This window comes from Pipra filicauda, unplaced genomic scaffold, assembly GCF_003945595.2.
Source record: "Pipra filicauda isolate LSUMZ 115617 unplaced genomic scaffold, ASM394559v2 scaffold25_size4600443_pilon, whole genome shotgun sequence".
Lineage (NCBI taxonomy): Eukaryota > Metazoa > Chordata > Aves > Passeriformes > Pipridae > Pipra > Pipra filicauda.
This window is the reverse complement of record NW_024104376.1, coordinates 4,174,428-4,199,676: the sequence shown is the minus strand read 5'-3', so window position 1 is coordinate 4,199,676 and position 25,249 is coordinate 4,174,428. Positions and strand designations below refer to the sequence as shown.

Here is a 25,249-nt window from a genome sequence, read left to right as displayed (position 1 = left end):
ACTGCCTGGTAAATAGCTCGGTTCATAATCCACCAGCTTTCAAATGTTTAACTTTCTGCTGCTAGTTCATAAGTCTGTGGAATACATGCTGTTACTGTATGTGGCTTCATGGTTGTTTAAAATGGTCTGTTATCCTATTGTAGTAACTACAGAGTTGGTCATTATTTCACTGACTGAATGTAGTAATTCTTAAAGGATTTATGATAAACAGGTATTTTTGTTTCAGTTTCCTTCTTTTTTTCTTAAGGTCAATAAAGCAGAGCTTGACATGAAAGTCGCATTGTCTGAAGTTGTCATAGAATGGCTTGGGTTGGAAGGGACCTTAAGGATCACCTAGTGCCAACCCCCCTGCCATGAGCAGGGACACCTTCCTCCAGACCAGGTTGCTTAAGGCCCTGTCCAGCCTGGCCTTGAACACTTCCAGGGATGGAGTAGCAGTCTAAAGCCATTCTCCCTCATGCTATCACTCCAAACCTGTGTAAAAAGTCTCTTTCCAGCTCTCTTGTAGCCCCCTTTAGGTACTGGAAGGTGCTATAAGGTCTCCCCATAGCCTTCTCTTCTCCAGGTGGAACAGCCCCAACTCTCCCAGCCTGTCTTCAAAGGAGGGGTTCTCCAGCCTTGGAAGCATCTTCATGGCCTCCTCTGGACTCGCTCCAGCAGGGCGAATTGGGGACCCCGGAGCTGGTTCCGGAGGGGGAGAATTGCCTCCCTGGACCTGCTGCCCACGCAGCCCAGGACATGTTTGGCTTTTTGGTTTTTTTGCAGGGTCATGTTGAACTGTTTGTCCACCAACACCCCCAGGTCTTTCTCTTAAGGGCAGCTCCCAATCCATTCTCTGCCCAGCCTGTATTTATGCTTGGGATTTCCCTGTCCCAGGTGTGGGATCTTGCACCTGGACTTGTTGAGCTTCATGAGGTTCACATGGGTCCGCTTCTAAGCCTGTCCATGTCCCTCTGGATGCCATCCCTTCCCTCCAGCGTGTTGACTGCACCACAGAGCCTGGTGTCATCAGCAAACTTTGCTGAGGGTGCACTCAGAATGCAGCTTTTTAAGTAGCTAAGCCAGTCTGTCATAGGAAAATATAATACTGAAAGCTTAATTCCTTTCTAATATCCAGAAAATGTCTTTACGGTGCTGCTGTTTTTAAATACTTATTTTTTCTTTTTGATAAACTGAATATAAAATATTTCTGTAAACTCAGAAGGTACTAGCATGAAAAAAACTGTATCTTATTTTAACTCCTAGATGAAAGGATGCATCAAAGTTCTTAAAGACCAGCCTCCTAACAGTGTAGAAGGCCTTCTAAATGCTCTCAGGTACTCTTTTTTTGGTTTAGATTTTGTTAATATTTTGATATGAAATTTCATGGATTGTCCAGGGCATTTTCTTCAGCAGCAGAGTAATCAGTCACTGTTACAGGGAAAGGTGAATGTGATTATTGCAGGCTTGTCTTCCAATTGTCTTGGGACGAGAGTGCATGAGGAAGCCAGTTCTAACAGCTGGGTTGTAAACTTGAAGTTGTCATTCTAAGATAGCTTTTTGTGTACATACCTGCATGCAGGCTAAGAATGAGTCAGTAAGTAACTATAAATTGTTCCTCTTTCAGAAAGTACTTAAGGCACAAATCTCAATGCTTTTGCTTTAGAATAGATGAGACAAAAATTTGCCATACTAATTGGAGAAGTAAGGAAAAGTTAATAATTCAGTGTATTAATCTAAAACCTTCTAATTTGGGTCATAAAACTGTATCTATAGTCAGAAACATGTTCTTTGTGTGGGTGTCCAGCGCTGGAGGAGTGGCAAAAGATGCCAAAATGTTACAGGCAAAAAGGTTCTTGTCCTTACTTGGAAAAGTATCATATTACTTTGCTAACAGATAAGTGTAACTGGATGTTGTTACTCATGTGCTTGCTTTGGAATGTGGAAGCTTTAGTTTGTCTTGCCTGAAAGTGTGTGCATTTGTGATTGCTTTTTCTTATCTATAGTGAAACTGCTTTAATTTCATTTGCCCTGTCTTTATTTTTTTGTGTTATGATATGGTAAGAAGTGAAATGATGTGGTGGTGTAAGTGGATTCATTTGCAAAGTTGTTTCAGATTATTAATTGAAAAAATTAATTAATTAATTAAATGAAAAAAAATCTACACTTAATTTGAGACTTCATGTGAGTATTTCTATGCTAAAATGATGTTGTTGATCGTTTCTGAACTTCCTTACTTGATCAACCTTTGAGATGGTGATCAGTAAAAACACAAGCTTCTGGAGGAAGAAGACTGCATTAGCATTTATTTTCTGGCTAGTTTGTTGTGATTGCAGTTAAAAATGAACACCAGTCTTTACGGGTACCTCATTTTTCCCGTCTTTGTTGACACTCGTAAAGTACATGGAAGGTATAGTTCGGGTTCTTGCTCACTCACTTTGTGGTTAGCAGTGTAAATTCAGTCCGTGCTGACTCTGACCTTTCCCTGCACCAACCCTTTCCATCCATGGATGCTTCAACAGTCTTAGTTTCATACACTTGATTAGTCATTTGTCTGGGATGTTCAAATGTTTTTTTAAATCACATTTGGCAATGTTAGGAAGAGATGTGGGGGTGAGCTCCTGTGTGATGAAAGCACGTTCAAGATGATGTCATGCAAGTTAAGTCCAAATCTGAGTGTTTGATTCTGGAGGAGTGTTAGAAGTCCTCATGTTTCCTCAAGAGAGAGATAATATGTTTCAAAAGCAAATGGAAGGTGGTAAGGATTTTGGAAGGAGATCAGCTGTTTGTAATTTGAAATTCATATGGGCATTGTAGTCATGTTCAACTTTTTCACATGGGCAGAATACCAAGTATGGTAACTTTTCAGGATTTCAGAAAACCTTAGACTGCTTGTTTGTGGAAAATATAAATTACCAAAGAGTGCAGAAATCTACATTGATACTAATTTCCAAACTGAAAAGTCATTATATATTCTTCAAGTGAACAAGTAAATATCACTGCAGTTGTGGATAACAATGGAAGTGCTAATTTAACATGTTAAATTACAGAATAAGTTTTTATTTGCTTTTAGATTAGTTAGGAAGGGAGATCAGGGAAATTAATCATACAAAGAAGCCAATATTAAGGATATACATTACTCCCTTTTAAAAATAGAGGTAACTAAGCTTTTTTTAGGGATTTAAAAATGTACTATTGTCCTAGAGAATTTTGAAGGGGAAAGGGGCTGAAATAAGCACGTATGTTCTCTAGTTTTAGCAGCAGTCATTTAACTAAGCAGGAAATTAGGCTGAAATTAGGCCGAAAAATTATTAAATCCATTGTCATCGAGGGATCTTAGGAAAGTTTGATCACTCGAAGTTTTGAAGAGAAGTTTCTGATGCTGTTTTGTTTCAAGATGTTTCCTGTGGGCAGAGACCTCAGAGTTAGTCTGATGTTAGTCTGTCACAAGTGATAATATGAGTTTACTATGAAATGAACTATGAGCACAGAAGCCAATGTCCAGCTGAGGCTTCTTTTGAATTCCTCTTCATGCAAGGCTGCTGGGTTATAATTCTGATTGATAACAGCATTTTCTGATCAGAATGTCTGATTTGTGCTCTGGGTAACCATAGATTGGGTGGTGATCGATGGCTGAGGGTTTTGCTCTGGTACAGTCAGGTTGAGCCATGAACAAAGAAATTACATATTTGTTAAGTCAAAGTGCAATAGCATCTATGCTCATCTCAACTTTTATTTCTGTGTTTAGGTACACAACAAAGCATTTGAATGATGAGACTACCTCCAAGCAAATTAAATCCATGTTGCAATAACAATTACCTGGAATTCGCACCTGCTGTAGACAGTATTCTGCAATGACTGAGATGCACAGATTTATTTTTTTTTAGTGATTGCAACTACTATCTCGTTCATTCTTGCTTTTTATTTTCTCTCTTCCTGTTTACCCTTTTTTTTTTTTAATCACTTTCTTGTTCCTAAGTAAGCTCAGACTTCTTTTCTGTGCCAAATCAAAGAAATTTATCAATTCTGGAAAGTATTTCTACTTTTCAGAATAGCCATCCTAAGTGGCAGCTAATTATGCGTTGCATTTGGATTTCTCTGTACTGGGGAAAGATTTGTGACTTGAACTAAATATTTTTAAACTTGTGGTTTTTTTCTTTTTTTGAAAAACTAATATTTAATATTGCTTCTTCTGCATGGCAAGACTGCCTACTTCTGCTATTTAAAAATCCCTTGATGACTTCATTTTCTATTGCAGCTTATTTTCATGTGCAACCATGAGGAAACTAAAAGCAGATTTGTTTAAATTAACTGTGTTTGTACAAAATGGTACCCAACACAAAAGTTTTTTTAAATGAGTAAAAACTGTTTTGTTTAAAAGTTACGTTTGCATTTTGACTCATTTTTGTAAGGATGTATGTTGTATGTTTAACCTTTAATAACTAACGTTAAACTGTGGTGTGTGCGTAGCAAAATTACGTATGCATGTTCATGTCAAATGATTGGCTGTGGATAAGATAATAAAATCAGCTTTCATTTTTCTAAGTGTGGTTTGATTTACCAGTATTTTGAGTGAGATGTCTTCGTGCTCTTTGGATTTTTACAAAAAAAATAAATTTATAAATTTTATATAGTGAAAACTCTGCTGTTTCATTACCAGTAACCACCAGCCTAATCCACTGATTTAAGCCCAGTATGTTTTAGGGTTCTTGCTCTCCACTCTGTGCTGCATTCCTGTCCCCAGAAGTATTACTCAGATGGAGTTTGTGGAAAGGAACTTTTTCCAATCCATATAGATCTCTGTGGATGTTGCTGATTAACTTGCATCTTGGCTACCCATGCTGACTCAGTATGGTCATCAGAAATGGCATTCTAGATTAGGTTCTTTGCTTACCAGTGGTGGGTTGTATACTGGTGTGTACATTTGTTGATCTAGATACTTGAACTGTGTGAAATCTGAATAATCCCAGTATACTAAATAATGTTTCTTCTTTATGTGGCATTTTAGAGCAACAAGTGTTAAATAGATTGGTGAAGAAATTAAAGTTCTTTTGGGAGGAGAAGAATTAAAGGGGAAAATGTGAAGCTCTTCGGAAGGACCTCAGCTGGTTGGAAAGTTGGGCAGAGAAGAGCCAACCGAAATTCAAGCCAGGGCAAGTGCAGGGTCCTGCACCTGGGGAGGAATAACCCCAGGCACCAGTACAGGCTGGGGGTTGTCCATGAGCCAGCAGTGCCCTTGTGGCCAAGAGAACCAGTGGTATCTTGGGGTGCATTAGAAAAATCATTGCCAGCAGGTCGAGAGAGGTGATCCTGCCCCTCTGCTTAGCTCTGGTGAGGCCTCACCTGGAGTGCTGTGTCCAGTTCTGAGCTCCTCAGTGCAAGAGGGATGTGGAGCACCTAGAACAGGTCCAGCTGAAGGCAGCAAAGATGACTAAGGGACTGGGCCATCTTTCTTATGAGGAAAGGCTGAGGGAGATGGGCTTGTTTCAGCCTGGAGAAGAGACAACTGAGAAGGGACCTCATTGATGTCTATAAGTATCTGAAGGGGTGATGTCAAGAGGACAGAGGCAGTTTCTTCTTGGTGATGCCGAGCAATAGGGCAAGAGGCAACAGGCAGAAACTGATGTACAGGAGGTTCCACCTGAATATGAGGAAGAACTTTACTGTTTGGGTGGCAAAGCACTGGAACAGATTGCCCAGATTGGTTGTGGAGTCTTCCTCACTGAAGATGTTGAAAAAGTGTCTGTAAGCAATCCTGTGCCATGTGCTTTAGGATAACCCTGCTTGAGCAGGGAGGTTGGACCACTGTGGTCCCTTGCAACCTGGCCCATTCTGGGATTTTGTGAAAATGAATTGAGAATTACTAGGGAACATCTCTGGGAAATGGTGTGGTTTACCTCGAAGGGCAAACATTAGTGCACCTCTTGTGCATGGTGCTGTTGTGATTATGCCTAACGTGAGTTCTGGAAAGGAGACTTGAAACCCCCAGGCAAGTGTGAGCCCCTCAGCTTTATTTGCTGGACTAATGTTTTATAACTTTACATAGCACACTGGTTCCAATACAAGATATTAGTGCGATCATGCTGGATTTCCTGTGGATACCCCTTCTACACCACCAAGAAATATTATTCTTCTTGTCTTTTATTTGTTTGGTTTTTGAAAGAAGAGATCTGCAAAATTGTGAATCAGGACACTTGAAGAGTTTGAAGGAGATGTGTGTATTGTGGGTACCTGTATGTCCATCTCACCTGGATATTTTTTTCTTTCCTGCCAAAGATACTTAGCCACAGTCTCTGCCACAGAGAAACCAACCCAAGTGCGAGGCTTGCAGCAGGAATAAAATACTCTTTCTTTGACATGATACTGCTGTCTAGTCCTTTTGGCAATATCATAGTTGTATCAATCTGAGGAAGGACAGAACTAGATTTGTTTAGTTCTTTTTAAAAAGAAAAAAAAATCTTTCCCAGAATCGTATGAATATTACAGACTGTATACAACTGACCCTTCTGCATGGATCTGAAAGGGAAACTGTCCTCATCAGTTCATTACCCTGAGGAAAAAACAACAATTTACTGTCAGCCTTGTTACTGTGAATACAGTTAAGGAATAATAATCCCAGGAGGAGCAAACCGTTCTCCTGTCCAGTGTTACTTTTTGGAAGTAGAGCTTTCTAAAGGAAACCTGAGTTACAGAGAATGGGTTTTAAGCACAACTTGTGTAGTTGACAGTTTTTACTTCTGATCTCATTAGAAAACACTTGAAACAGTAAATCCAGCCTGGGTGCCGTTGTGGAAGAACCAGCCATACAGCAGATTTCTTCTTTGTCTTGCCCCAGTGGCTGCCGACTAAACACAATTTCTTCTGTCAACTGTTTTGGACAGCTCTTCCTTTCTACTGCCCTGCCAGCATCTTTGCTTTTAAACATTGTTGTTCTTGTGGTCTAAGGATAATTGGAACTTTCCTTTTTTTCCTCTGGTATTTGTGTTCTGAAGTTTCTTTGTGTAGGCAGCTGGGAAGGGAGATTAGAGCTGACCTGCCTGGAGTTGGCTGGCCCACAGCTCCACAAACTTCCCCCCTCATGAGCTTTCCAAGAGAAGAAAACAGGCCCTCCAAGTGTACCAGGCATGAACTGTTTGCAGTTTTGAACTGAAACTGCTGCATGTTCCTGTTCAAGCTTTGGTGCTTGTTCCTTACAAACCCACTCTTTAATCTTATCCCCTTTGTTTTAGCACTTATATGTGGCAGTGGACAGGAGAGCAACTGTGAGGCCCAGCACTAAGTATTGGCCACCAAACAGCTTCCGTGTAAGTTTTGGGGGAAAAACTGTGCTGTTTGGATGGCACCACCCTAGTGTATGTGATACCTGGAGTCTTGGGATGCTGGACTGGGTGGCACTTAATGGTTTAAATGAATGCTCTGCTCAAATTGACCATCCTCCCTGTGCAGTGAGTTGGTGTAACCACCCTGTGGCTGTTGTGGGTGGAAGGCCTTCTCCTCATGGTGCTGTGTCTCTGAGTGTAAATGCTGTTACTCCTTTCTTGTGAGTCTCAAATTCTGGGCACAGATGTGTCTCTGGGGGAAACAAATCCACAGTGGTGTGTGTGATGTGTGTCACAGAGAGTATAGAGACTGCATGGCTAACAATGTGTGCCACTCCCGAGCTCTGGAATGTTTCTGCAGTTCTTTAGTAGCAGCCTACTTGAGTGGTGTTGATACGGTTCTTTAAATTTCACATAAAAAGTAAATTATGGAAATGTTTCTCCTAAAAAAGTGTACTTTCCTGTCCATGTCTTCTGCTTATAAACCACATCAGAGTTTCACTTTGCCAGAAATGCTGCCTGTCTCTGTTTAGTTTTATAATGCTTGGAGCAGGCCCTGAAATGGCTTGTCTTCCTCAGCAGGAACATGATTACTCTTTAGACTGCTGCTTCATTAGAAGGATATTCATCCTGCTTTTCTTTGGGTTTTCTTCTCAGTGTTGTCTTTCTGTCCCTGAAAACACTTAGACTTGTGAAATAACTAATGAAGTAGTGTATGCAGTTGTTGCGGGTTTATAGTTAGTTGTGGCATTTCAAGCATGTGTCAGTGTAGAAGGTCACTGCGATGTTCCCTGGGTGCTGCAGACAGAAGTAATCACAAGTCCTGCTTGAGGTGGGAGCCACCCTTGAGGGTGCCTGTCCTGGCTGTAGTGATGGGGTTGCTTTTTTCTCAAAATTCTGAAATACCTCTGTGAAGTGGCTTCTTGTATCAAAACAGAGAACTAGCTCTGAATTACCAGGTTACTGGCTCTTCCTTGCCCTTTGGTCACTTTACTGGCCTAAGCCAAGTTTTTCTCATCCCTTTTCCCAAGCCCGGTGTAATGCCTGGGGGCTGTTCAATAGTAGCAGCTCCCTATCTGGGGACAGTGGGGCAAGGACTAAAGCAATCCCAGTATAAAAGTTCATGGTATCAATTTTCATATGAATTTTGTAATGAATTGCTATCACATGGGGTAGTTAAAAACCAGATGATTGCAACCAACTCTCTGCTCTGGATCTGGACAGTGATTTGCTTCCCCACGTGCTAATGACTCTTTCAGGCTTGTCTCATCCTTCAGTTTTATTACTGTCATGTTAAAAAGGTGCCTGGACAGGGTTACCTGTTCTGTCAAGGTTACAACACAAGAAGGGCTGTACCTGGTGAGCAAATCTAACCGGGTATAAGCTGACCCTGTCTCTTGCATCTGTGCAATACTGTGGACCTTTGCGTCACAGCTATAGCAGCGTGAAATGGGCGTTTTTGGGGTTGTATGGGGCAGTGGTAAAGTTATCTAGTTACTGCAGGGGTGTTACAAATTACAAGAATTGGCTAAGTAGAATCGAGCTTTCCAAGTGCTGCAGTTATTTCACCAGCAAATGCTTAAGTGCATGGTAGGCTGGCAACAAGTTACGGGGACCTGGTATGTCATGAATATACTTACTGAGGTTGCCCTTGAGCCCTGTGTTCTCTGCTCATGCTTGAGCCCTGTCCAGAAGCCAACACGTTGTTGCAGGGGTCAGAGGTGTCTAGTAATTGAGGTGAGGGAGTTACAAGCACCTAATGACCATGATAGTAAAGTGGGACATACAAGAGCTGTACCCTGTCCTGCTTCCTGCCATGGGGTTCCCTCGTTAAAGCCAGCAAATCCCTTTTGATCCCAAGGTCTCTGGAGGAGTGCTTCTGCATGTTCTCCCCTTCCTTACCATTCAGGATGTATCACTGATATCCTCATCTTCAGAAGCAGGGAGAGCTCCTGCTGCAGGTGACATCTGTATGTCCTTCATGACTTTGTTTTTTGCTGGTAACCACATACACTGTGAACTGACTGGAGCAGAGAAGAGGTGACCTCTATGGTCATAGGAGTCTAAGGCAACCCCAAGTCAGAGCTGGCCTGGCAGGAGCATCTCTCTGGCCTGATCTGTGGCCTGGCCTACCTCTTCCTTGGATGCAGGCTAAGAAGAAACGGAGCTGTTTATTTTATTGTGGCCGCCCCATATTTTTGCATTGTGATTTCACATGTGCCCATTGTGTCAAAGTGATGCTCGAACATTGGCCAAATGACGGGCCAGTGTCCAGGCTTGGGAAAGGAGTATGTGTGCACATCCAGCTCATCCCATGGGCTGGAAACACATCCATTGTGTGAAGGGGCGCATGAGACGTGTCCAATTCCGGGGTGGATGGAGATGTTGCAGTATAAAACTGATGTCCCCATAACCAGCTATGTGACCCCTGATCAGCATTGGTGTAATTTAACACAGTGCAGGAGTGCATTGCTGAAAGACTTGGCCTTCAGTAATGTGGGCATTCTAACTGAGCTGTTTCCTAGCTTTAAAGCACTTCCCTTTAGTATCCTATTGTTTTTAAGATGAGAGACTCTATGTTCACTACTGTGTCTTTGAAATGGCTCGTAGTGCTTGAGAGTGAAATGCTGCTTCGAGGCCCAGGATAGAGATGCTTTCTGTGTGTGGCAGCTGATTGACTGTGTCCTGTATAGAGGGATGATGGTATAATACCATTGGTTGATGTCACAAGGAGTTTCCTAACGCTTCTCTTACACTTATGTAAATATCTTGCAAAAGAAGTGGAAGAGGGTGGCTCCTTAGAGAAATTTCATCTACACTGCATAAAGGGCCAGATATGTCCATTAGGAAATGTTGCTGAACTGAAATGGGGCAGACTGACTGACAGGTCTTAAACTGAAGGATGCACTGCAAGTGATGTTTATGAGGTTTTCCTGCATAGGCAGTTTGAGGCATCAAAATCCAGAAGCAGGGAGGCATTGGGCCAAAGCATACTCCGCAGAGCATCAGTAATAACTAAAAATAGAACTTTGTCAGTTTGTAGAAAACTTTCCTTTGTATTGCATAAACCAAAAAATGCTCTCAGGAAAGCTACTGTATGTTGGGAAAGAGAAAGTGACTGTCCTGAAGATGGCAGTGATGCTCTTCTCAAACAAACCGTATTTACTGGCCAAGCGCTGCTGTTCTTTGAGAGCGACTGTCATACCCACAAACTCTCCCTTCTGTAAATTACTGCAATATTACTTTTCCCTTCAAAGACTCAGTGATCCATTGCTCTCCTTATTTCTCCCCCCATTTCGACACATTAACACAACTTGCTTCATGCTCTGGCTTTGCAAATGAGGAGCAATTAGTGTAGCGCCGTAATTGCATGTCTGCTCTCAAGGAGGGAACGTGTTTCAAAACTGAACAGCCCCGGACTCCAAAGTTGTGCCTCTGCTGATCTGCAAGTCTCTAAAGGATTTTGAAATATGCTGTTAATCAAAAGCTAATTAAATGTTTTAATTAGTTTTTACAGGATGCATTTGGTTATGAAAGGCTCAGTCTAGGTCTTTGTCATGGGAAGGTCTTGCTCGAAGAGCAGAGCAGGTAGAAGAGAGTGGGAGGATTTCAGTGAGTTGTTTTGCTGAAGGACCTTCAGCCTCACAGCCATTATCATCTTCAGTGTTTGTCCCTCTTTATCAGAGAGCTGTCTCTCCTCAGTGAGGCTTTGGAAATGATGCTGTTTGCAGGAGCAGCATCAGCTGCTTTCGTCCAGACTAATGTTGCTCCACGCTTGGCCAACTCACAGCCCCTCCCACGCTTTGGACTCAAATTTTCTCTTCGGGTCTGAGCCCTGGTCTCTGCAGCCCCAAACAGCTCCCCAGCACAGAGATGGCTCATCTGAGGCTTGGGTGTGGAAACCCTTAAAAGACAGATCCAATGGAGACCAAGCCCACCCCAGCTGCTCTGGGGATAGATTTCTTCTGTAGTCTAGGAGAGCTGGAGATCAAACCATGGGAAATTTCTGTGGTCTGAACCTAGATCAGCATTTGCAGCTATTGCTGTGAAGTACTCTGTGCATCTCTCATCACCTTCTGCGTTGCTACTGTCAGTGCTGTAAGGTTACAATTAAACCTTTGCTGCAGGTAAGGGAGGAGCTGACACTGGGCACTGCAGGGATTTCTTCAGACTACTGCATCTCCCTCCCACCCCTGGGCTGGGGCTTTGGCTGCATTTTTCTTCCCTAAAACTGTTGGGTTGGGGTTTTTTTGAGCTGCTTGTTTTGTTATTTTTTTAGTTTTGTTTTGTTTTTTTTTTTTTTTAAATAATGTGAGTAACAACAGACGCAGCTTGAGACCACATCCAATGCAGGGAAGTTTCTGGGGTCTGATTAGCCTGAGGCTAGGAATATCCCACACTTGATTTCTCCTGTAAAGGAAGACTTTGGCTCTCTGAATCTTCACTTTATTTTCAGGTCTGAGCAAGCGGCCAAGGCTGTGCTGAGACGTCCAGAGAGCAACTCCGAGGGGCTGTGTAAGGGGATCGGAATTTGGTCAGTCTGCTCCGCTTCCTCCTCAGCAAGGCGTTGGAGATGGAGGAGGGCTGCCCGGAGCTGAGCACTGGGCTGGGTTTTGGGGATGTGCTGGAGGAGTGGCAGCAGGCAGCAGGCACTTTGAGCTCTGCTTCAGATGCAGCCTGATGCTTTTATAAAACAAGCAACACATGAGCATCAAGGAGCAGGGCTCTGGACTTCAAACGATGTTTGTGTGACCAACTCACAGATTTGGAACAACTTTTTAAAGATTTTTTTGCAAGGATAATGTGTTTACTGATGGGCACGGTGTGGGCTGTAAATAGGGAAAGCAGACAAATTTCCATTGCGGGAGTTTCTGGGGATGCTAACTGAATTGTGTTTTTACTTCAGGAGTGATTCAGCCACTCAGCATTCCTGTCACCCCTTCTAATCAGCAGCTTCTTGCCAGAAATGCCCATTCCTCAGCCAGCAAACAACATCAGTGCTTGCTGAACCTCAGGTTTCAAGCACCAGTTTTGGATTTGGGCCAGGAGAAGGGGCTCATAACTCCATAGCAGCATTACTGGAAAATCAAAACCAATCAGGACACAGAGTAAATGTTGCTTCCCACCCCATCAGTGTCTATTAGCGCTGTTGACCATTAGGTGCCGACTCACAGAGGAAGAATGATTCAGGAAAATGCACAAAAATACTTCGAATTTTTCACAGGGAGGCTCACACGGTGAACAGCAACACCAGATGAGCTGCTCAGGACTGGTGTTGCTCAATTTGCCAAGTTCCACAGGAATCACCCTCTTCTCACTTTTTTTATTTTGCTTTCTGTATGCAACCACTAGAGAAGCTCGTTAGGTGGGCTCATCCGAGCGGAGGGGCTGCGATGGTTTTGTGTTGTGTTGCGTGGTCTGTACCAAAGACTGACCATTGCTCCCAGCGTTTTGGCTTGTGATTAGGTGTGTGCAGCCCCAGCTGGCAGACACCGGTGCTCTGGAGATGGTGGCATCGTCAATATTTGTTGGTGCTGCCACTGCACCCCCTGGTTTGTTGGTCATGACACTGCCTGGAGTGCTTTGCTTTCCATGCTTTGATCAGCTCCAGGGACTTGGCACATCCCAGAGAAACCTGTCCACTTTTGTTCACCTCCGGTTCAGCTGTGGCTCAGCAGGGCCCCAAAAGGATTCCAAACAGGCACATTTGACTGGGCATCCCTGCTGAGGGTCATCTGCTCCCTGTGTCAGCACAAGCTGACCTGCACACCTGGGGTATTTCTGTACCTCCTCCTTGCAGAAAGAACAGACCCACCCTTGGTGAGACTAAAGCTGTGGGGTAAATCTGGCACAGCCTGCAGCACATGGGGGGATCTCACTAGTCCAAAATGGTGCTGTGTGTCTCTGGACCAGCTCTGGTTGCTCCAATACATCTGTTGTGGTTCCTGCCCTGGAATGCTGCTTTATTATGGAATCATAGGATGGTTTCGATTGGAAGGGACCTTAAAGGTCATCTAGTTCAACCCAGCTGCCATGGGCAGGGACACCTTTCAGTAGACCAGATTGCTCAGAGCCCCATCCAGCCTGAACACCTTCAGGGACAGGGAGTCCACAGGCTCTCTGGACACCTCTCTGCATTCCTGCAGCATTCTTCAGCTTATACCTTCTCCAGGGCATCAGTGTGCCTGAACCTATAATATACAAAATATCACTATGTGCTGGAGACAGAAGGTTGGGGGTTACCACTGATTTCCTTTGGTGACCTGTTACAGCAAAAAACCCACATTTGGGCAGGAGGTGAAATATTCCTGCCTTGAGGTTGTGGATCCGAGGATGGCGATCAACCTTTACAGCTGTAAGAAGCATCTCTTGGCTCTCCTCTGTATAACACCAAAACCCAGCCACTTCCACAACAAACCACTCCAAAATTCCTGCCTTGGCAGAGTGGAAGCAGAGGGACAGTAACCTGAGCACACGTAATGATGTATATCATGAGATCTTTGTCTTGAGGGACACAATCAAGGTTGGAGGCTACTGCTTTGGGTACTCCTTAAAAAATGGGTGGTGAAAGTGAGTTTTCAAAAAAAGAAACAATGAATGGATCCAACACTGTATAGAGGAAAGAGAAGTTAAGCAGACTACACATAATAATTAAAATTTCAGTGAATTGATCATATTTTATATCAGTGAGTGGTCTCATTGATTTTTATCAATGCTATGGTCTTCCCTTATTTTTTTTAACAGTTTATCTGTAAAAGTGTTTGAGCTTGGGTCTCTTGCAGTGGGAAGAGAATGCTTTCTCATTCCAGCTTTCTCATGTGCCAGAAAAGCACTTTAACAAACGATTTACAGCACCTAAATTGTGTGTATATATGTGTGTGTGTATATATATATATAAAAAAAATATAAATAAATCCCAGATATTTGTAATGGACGAAGTATTAATTGCAGCTCTTGGGGGGAAAAAAGGTATCTATGGTAATGTTTTGCTCGTAACAAAACATCTGATTTTAGATAATAATATATTTCTATAAATAGTGTAGAAAATAAGATGTTTGTAGCAGGCAAAGTATAAGTTACAGTTGTTTTTCTAGGAATTTAGGAGCTGCAAATCTCCCTCAGACCTGCAAGTCTTCTAGCCCAGGATTTTGACAATGACCAGAACAGGGCCGACCAAGGTTGTTCCAAGAAACCCTGCAACAAGCAGTTAGGTTATCCCTTATCTCAGAAAAGTTTCCATTCCTCCCCTTCCCTCTGTAATTAGAGGTTAGCTAATGCCTCTCAAATCATAGGAGTTTACATCTTTCCTGAGACTTCATTTCAAAAATAACTTTAAATATTTATTGCTGTAACTCTGGTCATGCTCGTTATTCATCAAAATGTCTAATCATGGTGGGAGTCTTGCCAGGGCTTTGTTAGCTTTCAGCTTCATCCCATTTTCCTGCTGCATGATGATCTAAGGATGACTGAAAGCAGTAATCTGTAGAATGACCAAATAAAGAATGGTAAGAGTTTGGGGAAATTACTGGAAAACAATAAACTTTTTCCCTATATGTTTTTTCCACTTCATGTAACGTGCTGTAGCAGAGCACAAAAGCACAACAACACATTTTGGGATTGTTTTTCACCCTGATAAGTCTATGTTGGTGGCAATCCCAAAGCACGTTGCCCAGAGCTGGCCCCTCCTGATGGGAGCTGAAATGTGCTGCTGGTTAAGTCATCTCAGGTGCTGGGGTCCAAGACCTCACCTGAACCAGCCCCTTCTTCATCCTTCCCATGCACTGAGGGCAGTGCTCGAGGACTGAGCTGCAAATAATGCCCTTCAGGGACAAGACAAAGGGACCACTGATGACCCAGGCACAGAGATGTTTGGGTGCATAGGATTTTGGAGAGCCTGGGCACAGCATGCTGTGGAACCTGTGTTATCTGAGGCAGGTAAGTCATTCCAGCACAGAGACAGATGTTGCCCTGGTGAGAGTCGTAGCCACCTTTGACATAGAGAAGCAGAGTCAGACACAGAGGTCAGCTTCATGCAGATGCATGGTGGGCTGGACACATCCAGTGTGCCTGGGGATGTGGGATTTATCTGCATGCATGCATCTAGCAGTTCTTTTTTGGCCATTTTTAGCCAAATGTCATCCTTCTGCTGATACATGGTACCCAAACAGCCCACGGTCGTGTCTGGGTTTCCTGTGAGCCATAGGCTGGGGCACTGTGTGACAGAGGAGAGCGGCCTCATTACAGCCTCAAGGTATGAAGTGATGGTGGTTCACTGCAGCTGCCAACTCATTAGAGCACAGAGCTCTTGTGAGACACCTTGGTCCCTCTGGGATTAGCCCTGGGGAGGCTGGGTCGGTGTCTCTGCCAGGCATGCTGATACTGGGATGAAAGCAAGGCACTGGGGAATGGAACAGGGCTCTGGTGGGATGATAACCTCATCACAGACTCCCTATTTGGAGTTAGTGATGAATGAGATCCTGCTGATAAACTATCTGCCATGATATTATCAGGATGAATCTCAGTGTTAAAAGCTGGTTTGATGTAGTGGAGTTTGGTTTCCTTCCCACTCCTATCACAGTGATGTTTAGCTGGGATAAATACTCTGCTTTTTCCCCCTCTCATTTGCATTAATAGGAGGCATTATTATAAATGTATGAGTATGTTGAAAAGGGAAATGTGAAGCAGGCATTCAAGGGTCTCTCAGTCTCTCTTGTAAGAGGGAGGCAGCTTCTGCTCAGACTGAGTGAATATTTAATCTTAGATACATCCTTTCCCATCCCTCCCTTCATGGTCGAAGCTGCTGAATAGAAAGCAAAACAAATTTAAACTGCCTTTGGAAGGTGAACGAGTATTCAGTAAATAATCTATTCACTATAGAGGCAACCTTGCATTCATAAGATTCAGAAGTGCTTTCCAATGTTGGTAGATGAATCTTCAAAAAGCAAAGCATATTCCTAAAAATCTACTAACAATATTGGTGTGTTTATTTGTATTTGAGTGCAGCTGAAGTTACCTCAGGACCTTTGATTTAAAGATCAAGCTGTCACAGTGCTAGGAGATGTAGAAAGAGGTAAGAGATAGGAGAGTTGCTACTCTGGTGGTCAGATCAACATGATTAGTGGTTACACATTCGGATAAAATATGAAATGGAAGAGACATATGAACTCAAAGAACTGACTAGTCATAAAAGAAAATTTTTCAGAAAAGACATTATTCTAATTCATGACTTAGTGGTCCCCAGATGGCATGATTTAAAGTAGGGCAATGTGGTGGCCATGTAGCAAATTTTGGTGGGAAGTTTGCCAAAAAGTGGAAAAAAGCTGTGTGACTCAAAACAATCCAAGTCTCACAGCTCACAGAGGTGAGGAATGATCTCCCAGATGCCTCATGACCTGGCCTGTCTCCCCAAAGATCCTAAGGTAAAGAGAGACACCTTAGATCAGCTCTGGAGGGAACTCTTAGGAGTGAAGCTGAGGCTGTTCAGGGTGATGGTTTTATCCTATCTTAACCATTGCTTAAGATCACATTTGTTCTTCAGGCTTTGGTTATTATTCTAGCAGCAGTTTATCCGAATAAGCAAATAGCACCACACTCTTCTTCAGTTACAACAGATTCAGACCCTATTAGTGTCTCCAACTCCTTGAAATTGCTCTTTGGTGGATTCATTGCCTAGTGCTTTCCTGCACACAAATGTAGGGGCTGATGCAGTTGAAGTACGAGGCTTTGGCCTCCGTCCCCAGCGTTCCTGACAGAGAGGCTGAGGTAGCACATAAACCCATCCTCATGCATTTAGATGTCTTCATCAGCAGAGAGCACCGTTTGGGAAAAAGACATTTAAAAATCTCTTTGTTCGGTTTATAGGTTCTTTAAAGCCACTTAGTCATTTGATAGCAGGTTAAAACTAGTCCATACAAGATGAGGCATCAACACAGTCTTTTCCCAAAGCTCCTTATTAACATTGATTTTTCAGTCAGGAGAAGAGTTGAGTAGTGGAAGATTAAATTAATGATACTGCGGTTGGTATGATTTGCCGGAAATGCCTGGCATCTTGTGTAGGGTCCTTTTCACATGGTTTTTCATGAAGATTCAGCAACAAGAACACAAAAAAGGTCATTCCCCATTTAGGGTGTTATTTTTACTGTGGCGAAAACTATTTTTACTGCTCTGCCTTTCATTTCATTAATAGATGGTGGCTGACGTGATACGATCCTCATTATTCAGAACTTCATTTAGATAATTTCCTGTTGATTGTGGCCTTTGAATTCCTCTGAGTACTTAGAAATAGTACATTGTTTCTTTCAGAAAAATCCAGTAAGAATGATCATTTTTTGATTGGTTGGTTAGTTGGGTTTTTTTAAAAGCCACATGTGAGTCTTGAAGCACTTCACAGACCAATTCCAGCCCATCACTGGCTGATCCACGCTTAAAGGCTGCAAACCACTGTTTTAGCAGATATTTGGGGATTGGACTAATGCATCCTATGGGAGGGGGTAAATTATGAGGTGATTCCTTTGAAGGAGCTGGCCTGAAAGTGACCATGGAGGGGTTGTGGTAAGGATCCTGCTCTGTTTATTGACTGTCAGTGTTGTGATGGTGTGCTGAGCTCTGTAGGGGTGGTAGCCTCCCTGGTGAGATGGGACAGTAGCTAAAGAGAATTAGAAGGAAGGAGGGACTGGAAATAGCAGTGGCATATCCGCTTTTACTGATTTCTTTTCACTTCCAGACTCTCTTTTAGGGGGATTATGCAGGTTTCCAAGCCCAAATTTTGACTTGTGGGAAAAAACGTGTTCCAGCTGTAGTTTCCTGGGATACTAACATGCCGGGCTGGGGTCCTTGAGGAAGATGTGACCCTCTGTCTCTACAGCTTCATTTGCTCTCCTTCTTCCTTTCCCCAAAACCATGTGTTTGAACGCTGTAGGAACATAATTTCATCAACACTGTAGCAGCCAGTTGCTTCATCCTATTTGATGCCATCATTTCATAGATCAGAAGATGACACTGGGTCATTCTGTCCTGACTGAAGTGATTAAGTAGATCTGTGCTATTAACTGCAGTTATCTTCTGAAAATGTCAGACTTCCTGCCAAGATCTTGCCATGAGTTAAATAAGCATCTGCTGGCTGAGGATTCAGACTCCAGAGTGGAGGCGATCGTACGTAACTCTGAAATGAAAACCCATGGATCAAACTGCCCCCTTGGACCACCAGATCCTTTCTCGTGCTGCCCCTCAGTGTTGTGGTTTTGCACAGAAAACTCCTGTGCCGAGCAGCTTTGCCCCAGCTTTATGGGTTTTGTCCAGCTGAGATATCACATAGCTGACAGTTGTTTCCTTGTGGGGGGTGGGAGGGGGAGGGGAGAAGTCCTAAGGAATTTATATATTCTTTTTAAAAGGCAGAGCTTTTTCTGTGTATTCACTGTATTAATTCAGTGGCTCCCCCAGATATCTGGCAAGTAGTTGGGCTGCGTCTAAGAGATTTTGGAGAAGGAGCTTTGGCACTGATGTTAAATGCAGTAAGGGAAAGCTGAGAGGAGAAGAAATTGCTGCTCTTAGGAGAGAGAACACTTGCTGCATTGCAAAATGGCACAGGGAGCTTTTACTGCAGGCTGAGATGGGATTAGCATCCCTGCAGCAGTGTTTTGAACTGCCTAGTGTCTGGAGGTCGTTCAGGACCTGCATCCCCACCCCCCCCCTCCTCCCCCGCCACGGCAGTGCCGGCCGTTAGCATTCTTCATCCACAAATGGATGCTGGATCACACATCGGCTCTTTAATAGTTCCCTTTAGGATCTGAGGACATAAAGCATTAGGAAACTTGCAGTGATGTAATAAAAGCCACTGGGGATGTTTGGTAAGACAAATTATTAGAGGTTTCCTTCTGCATAAGTAGTCTGCATGTGTATATATATATGTGTGTGTGTGTGAGTGTGTGTTTATACATACATGCTTTCTTCAGGTTAAGTGCAAAGACAGAAAGTCAGAGCTTACCACCATCTCCCAGGTTAGGGCAAGACCTTTGATGTTGCTAACACATGAAAAAACAAACCATGCTGAAATTTGTGTCTTGGGGTTTTATTGTTTTCTTAGGATTGCTTTGCAGCCTTATAAGGATTCTGCAGAAGTAAAATGAAGAGTGCCCTTTATATTGACAGTGGGAAGGCAGGACTCCCAGCTTTTATTTCCCTTGGAATTTTTAATGTTATCTTGCCTGTTACACTAAACTTCTCTGAGCTCCAGTTAATTCTGTTGCTGCAACAGGAATTCCCCCTGTGCTGTGAGCTGAAGGAAGCAGGCTGAACTGGTGGGACAGTAGGAGAAGGACGATTTACGTTGTCTGGCCTGTGCCTGTGTCCTTGACTGTCACTGTCCCAGGACATTGGCCATATTTCCTTTACCTTTGCTTCCAGTGGAAGGATTAAAAATTGTGGGTGTTAGGAAGAGTGTGTTCACTTGCAGGCAGTCGAAGATATGGCATAAAGTCATTGTCACTCAATTCCTGATGTGATTTAATGGCAAGGTTCATCTAGGTTTGCTGGGTTCAACTTTATGTTTGTAAGGGTGTCTGCCTGAAGAAAGAGCATTTCCTGGAGCATCGCTGCAAGATCACCTCAGTTTTGGAAGAATGATGGACCATGGGACCTGAGACAGATGGTAACTCCTCAGGATGGGGATGGTAGATCCTCCAGCCAGCATTGTGCTGAGGGAGCTCATCTGCATGAGTCCTGTGGGATTAACCCCTCTCTCCAGGGGAGGATTTTCAATTTGTGAAGGAAATAGTGCTGAGCTGTGCAGGACACATTTCTTTCCTGCTAATTCAGTGCTGTGCCGGGAGAATTGGCCCCTTGTGGGTTGGTGTCAGTGGCTTCAGGCATTTCCCCTCTCGGCATGCTGCAGCCATATGGATGCAAGGACACACAGCTGGCGGTTTTGCTGCAGCTGACTTTTTTCTCTTTAAAGTTTTGATTGCCTGAGATAATACTTAAACTCAGGAGTAATGTGGCAGTGATGATCCTTTGCTTGTTGGCCGTAAGAATTTATTTGCTTGTTTATCACCCACATTTGTTATACCTTAAGCACAAGGTCATGACAAAGAAAGATTAAAAAGCCTATTTTATAGGCTCATGTAAATTCCAGGACCATCAGTGGTGTTAGCCCAGCAGGATGTTAGACCTCAAATTCTTATATTCTTGTATTTTTGCATAACTTTGTTGATGTTCACAGTGAGTGAAAACTGTTGTGTCACATCCTCAGCTGCTACAAACTGGCACTATGCCACTGAGGTTAAAGGGGGAACAATAATTTATATCAACTGAGGTTTTTGGCATTGTGAAGTGGTGAGGAGGGAGCCCAAATGGTTCCCCCACATGCCTTATAGTGATTGACCCTCTGTGTCCAACTTCTGCATGGCAGTTTTATCATTTTCTTTCACTGGCAGTTTCAGTCTAATCCCTTTTCCCCACTTCTTCCTGCCAAAAGTGAACTAAAAGAAATGAGTCAGGTCTCCCTTGCTCTGGATGCATCTCAAAAACCTTTGGAAATTATGTTACTGCATTCTAGCAATATTTGGCATGGATTTTTTCCATCCATGGCGTATGGCTACTAATTATGGGCCTTTCAGGTAGTTGCAATATCTGTCAGTGGGAGTCAGGAGTACTAAGCATCTTAAAGCAAGTAATTCATCACAATTTGGGGTGAGAGATGTTGTTTTGTGAAATATTACAAAGAACCCCAAAGTTCCGTGGGAGATGGGAGGACCCTTTTTGCATTAGGAGTTTTAACAAAGTAAATATATACATGTGTGCGTGTAATTTCTTAATTTTTTTCCCCCCTTCTCTTTCTCATTTTTTTCATGTGCATATCATGTCCCCTAAAGTTCCTGGAAAAATATATTTCTTGACCATGGAATTACTTTTAACCACGTATTTATTTCCTTAAAGACATCCACCTACCAATTATCTTTTGCTGCTTCCTCCCCTCAGTTTTTTTGCTTGCCACAAACAGACTCATTCCCAAACTCTAACATTAGTGATATGCAAGGGTAAGTCTGAATTTTGTGCAAACTTGGCAGATTATTACTGATTTCTTTGGGAGAAGGAATAGACAATGTTCCACATAAGCTGAGTGTCCTTTACCTTTTGTGGGCCCAGGTACCACAGTGATGGAGCACAGGTGGGGTTGGAACACATAGGTATGGAGCAGGGAGCTGTAGTGGCTAAGATACCAGGATCTACGCTTTACCTACAGGGCTGTATCACACTTTATCCCAGTGACAAGTTCTCACCTCTTTCATACCAAAACGTGTGCTGTTAAAGGGAAGAGCAAAGAAGACTCATTTATTTCTCTCAAGCTGCTGGTGTCCCACACATGGGATGTCCCAGACTTGGGCAGATGATGCCCTCAGATGAGGTCAGGCAGAGGGTGAGGGCAAGGGAAATCTGCTTTACTTCAACCTCTCTCACCTGGTTGATCTGAGCCAGCACTATTTCAACTGAGGGTTTGAGACAGTGAAAAGTGTCAGAGCTGAGAGATCTACAGGTATGTTTGGTATGAAAAAGCTGCAGCTGCCTCTCCAAGCTCAGCTTGATTTGGGACCCACCAGAGTTACATATATGCTTGGCTTGATTTGTGTGAAGTAATGAGCTATTTTGCTGCATTCAAATCATGTGCACACCATATGCTGTGGGTGAAGAGAAGGCAAGTTTTGCTGGGTTTAAAGTACAGCCTTTTCACGTGCTCTCTTCCCTCATCTTGTCCTTTCCCCAAACCAGGAACCCTTTTCACTCTCTTGCCCTTGACCTGAGCTCTGTAGGACACCAGCTAAGGGAACATATTTGCTTTGTATGGTGAATTAGTGAGTTCAAATGGTCACTTTACACAGCAGAGATGTGTGGGAAAGAAAACCTGTGTCAATGTGAAACATGTGTGTGCCTGTCCAGCGGATGAGGCATCTGATTCATAAATCAGTGGCAGGGAGGTAAGGAGAGAAGTGAGGGGTTTGGTAACAACTGTTGGACTTAAATGGTGCATTTTACTCTGTTTCATCCTAGGTCTCCCAAAAAATCATATTTTTGACTTACATGTTTTCTCTCCAGTGCTGACCAGAGTTTAAAGCATACAGGTCAGTGTGTTCCTGTTTCATGTTATCTTGTGTTCCTGGTGATTTTCTGGGCACACAAGCCCTGTCAGGGTCTGCAGAGTACTTGTTTGGGGTAATGAAGGAAGGCTGCAGAAGTTGTCTGAGAGCTGTGTCTCGCCTGCCCCTTTGGGCAGGTTGGTTCCTTGGAGTATATTAATGCTGCAGTGAATAGGACATGAGGAAATTAAAAAACTGCTTATCTGTGCTGGAAGCATTTCTAACAAAGACACGTGAATATATCATAGGGGAGGACATAGAATATATTGTCCTGCTTATATCAATTGCCCCTTTAAAAAAGACTCTGACTGAGCTTGCAGTAGCTCTAGACATCAGACAAAGAGTTGTCCAATTGTAGGGTAGTCTGCATCCCATGAAGAAGCTGCCCATTGCAGGCAGCTCCTGGAGATGGGGTTAACATGGGTCTGAGATCCCAAAATAATTTTGTGACTGATCCCGTAGTTGGCAGGATCTCCTCTTCCCTTGTGTGATTTCAGGTTAGTTGTTGCAACTGTGGAGGGCGAGGAGAGCCCCAAACCTGGGGTGTTGGCCTTGCCCATGGAACCAGACTAAGGTACAAAGAGGTGGTCTAGGTCAGAGAGAATATAAGTGGAAACAAACCTGTCCATTTTGCCAGGAGACAGCAATTCCATCTAATATTTTAGAAAGGTCTTAGTTTTTGCTCTTGCTCTATCTGCATTAGCAGTCTCTGAGTGTTCCCTTCTGGACTCAGGGAGAGGAAGACCATGCTGAAGCAAACCACATCATGTCTTCTCCCACACCACAAAGATCAAGCAGGTCCTGCCATGACTCTGCAGTTCCCGTTTATGCCATACATGACATTCCCAATCCCTTCAGCACTTGTGGAAGTTTCTGCTCTTCCTCCATAACTAACTCCAGTTGGCACAGCTGAGACACCAGCAGAATGAATCCTTGGAGCGCAGCCAGCTCTGGCTTTTATTTTGCACTTGTGTCACTGATGTCAAGCCTTTGAACGAGGCCTCGGGCCCCCGCTGCAGCATGGGGCAGACATACAAGAAGGGGACTCTTGTCTTGTGGGGACTCCCAGAGTCACAAGATCTCCAACGAGATGCCAGACTGCGAGTGTTTGTTGTGGTCCAAGCCACAGCTTATTTCCTCCAGTGACGCAAACTTGTGTCATTCCCTCTTGGTGGCTGAGCGCGTGTGGAGGGAGGTGCTAACCACCCCGGCATTTCTCTACTCATATGTACGCGTGTGCTTGAGCAAACCCAGAAATGGTGGGCTTGATTCAAAGATGACTGGGTGGGGTGGTTTGGTCCATGGGCTGCCGGAGGTCTGAACCAAGAGCAGTCGCGCTGAAAAGCTCTGGATGAAGATCTGGAAGAAGTGTGGGGTGTGTGGCACCTCACATCACTGAGACTGGCAGAGGCTGGTCTTTTAACTTCTCAAAATGCAAAGATGCGATCAAGAGCTTCCCAGCAAGAGCTAAACACTTGCTATTGACACCTGTAACAGCTGTGGGAAAGAAATAGCACACTCTTAATTAGTCCACGATGATAACAACGCTCCTCCTCTCTGGTTTTGCTGTAGGTATATGTTTTTTAGCCAGGACAAGACTATGTGTGAGAGCAGCAGCTGTTGACTTGCATCTTCTCACTGAATGCTAGTGGTGGAAAATGCACGTGCATTGGACATGAAAATGGATTTATTGTTTCCACAATGTTCTGTAGAATTTATTATTTTCCAGGGGACACTGATCGGTCCCTTCCTATTCCTAATATTGCATGGCTCCTTGAAAGCACCACTCTGTTCCTGTAAATCACAGCAATTCCCACTGAGCAGGTGTAACAACCTGTACAGAAACCCTTTCTGTTTTGAAATGAAAAAGCCCTTTTTCTCTGTAGAAAACAAAACTTAGGAAAGGAAGTCGATTTCTTTTCCTTTTTTTTTTTTTTTTTTTTTTTTTTTTTTTTTTTTTCCCATGTAGTGGAAACTTGCCCAGTATTTTTCTGGTTTATAACGAAGATTTTTAGATGCTACAGCAGTAATGAGATTGCTCTGGTTTTACTGTGTTTTTTTTATAGACAAGTGCACACAAAATGAAGGTCTGACCTGATATCCTCAGCAAGACATGAGACAAGTTCAAAAGCCCGTACCCAAGTTAAAATATTTGGCTGAGATATTTGGCCCTGTCACCTGCAGCTGTGAGGCTTCTGTGTAGACTGTCTCCAAAATGCTGAAGGGGATGTGGCTGTGTCTTAAACAGCTTTTTCAATAGGAATCTTTGCTCTTATATTTGTGGGAGAGTATTCTTCTACAGAGCCAAAGCAACATATGCTTTGATTTGCCCTTATATGAATTGGAAAATATGAATAGGATTACATAATGTTATATAAATATTTTTCTTCCCTGACTGATAGATTTCCCCCTACACACACTTTAAAATATTGGGGTTTTATTTCTTTAAGTCTCAGTTCTGCTTCTCAAAATAATTTTTTTTCCTATAATTCCTAGATGTTGTAAAAAAAATAGATTCTCTGCTATTATAGATTAATTAAATTACAGAACAGACTAGAGTATTACTGCAGGTGCAGAAAGCTTTTCTCTGCCTTCCTAACTTCTCCATTCTTATTATCTGGCATGAAAAATTTCCTACAATTGACCTACCAGCTTTCCAGCAGTTATGGCCAGTCATTCTTAGGGAAAATCAGCCAATCCTTTTTTAACATGGAATTAATAAAGTGATGAAAATTTACATCAGCAAAGGATTTATCACAGTATTTTACACACAGACTTACTACTGAATTCAAAGTATTTATAGTTCCATAAATACCAAGCATT

The 25,249-nt window shown here is 43.1% G+C and overlaps 1 protein-coding gene across 6 annotated transcripts in view; it reads left to right on the top strand.

Annotated features, from left to right (window-relative positions):
- CYRIB (CYFIP related Rac1 interactor B) overlaps positions 1-4,608 on the top strand; it is a 98,067-nt gene extending 93,459 nt beyond the window's left edge. For 3 of the 6 annotated variants that reach the window (XM_039382188.1, XM_027727405.2, XM_039382190.1), the window contains 2 exons: positions 1,246-1,316; positions 3,728-4,331. In XM_039382188.1, the coding sequence (XP_039238122.1) occupies positions 1,246-1,316; positions 3,728-3,791 (135 nt within the window). In that variant the 3' untranslated portion in view covers positions 3,792-4,331. Of the gene's footprint in view, positions 1-1,245; positions 1,317-3,727 lie in introns of all 6 variants that reach the window. The other 3 variants (XM_039382191.1, XM_039382192.1, XM_027727406.2) reach the window with 2 other exon arrangements.
- The last annotated feature ends 20,641 nt before the right edge of the window (positions 4,609-25,249 follow it).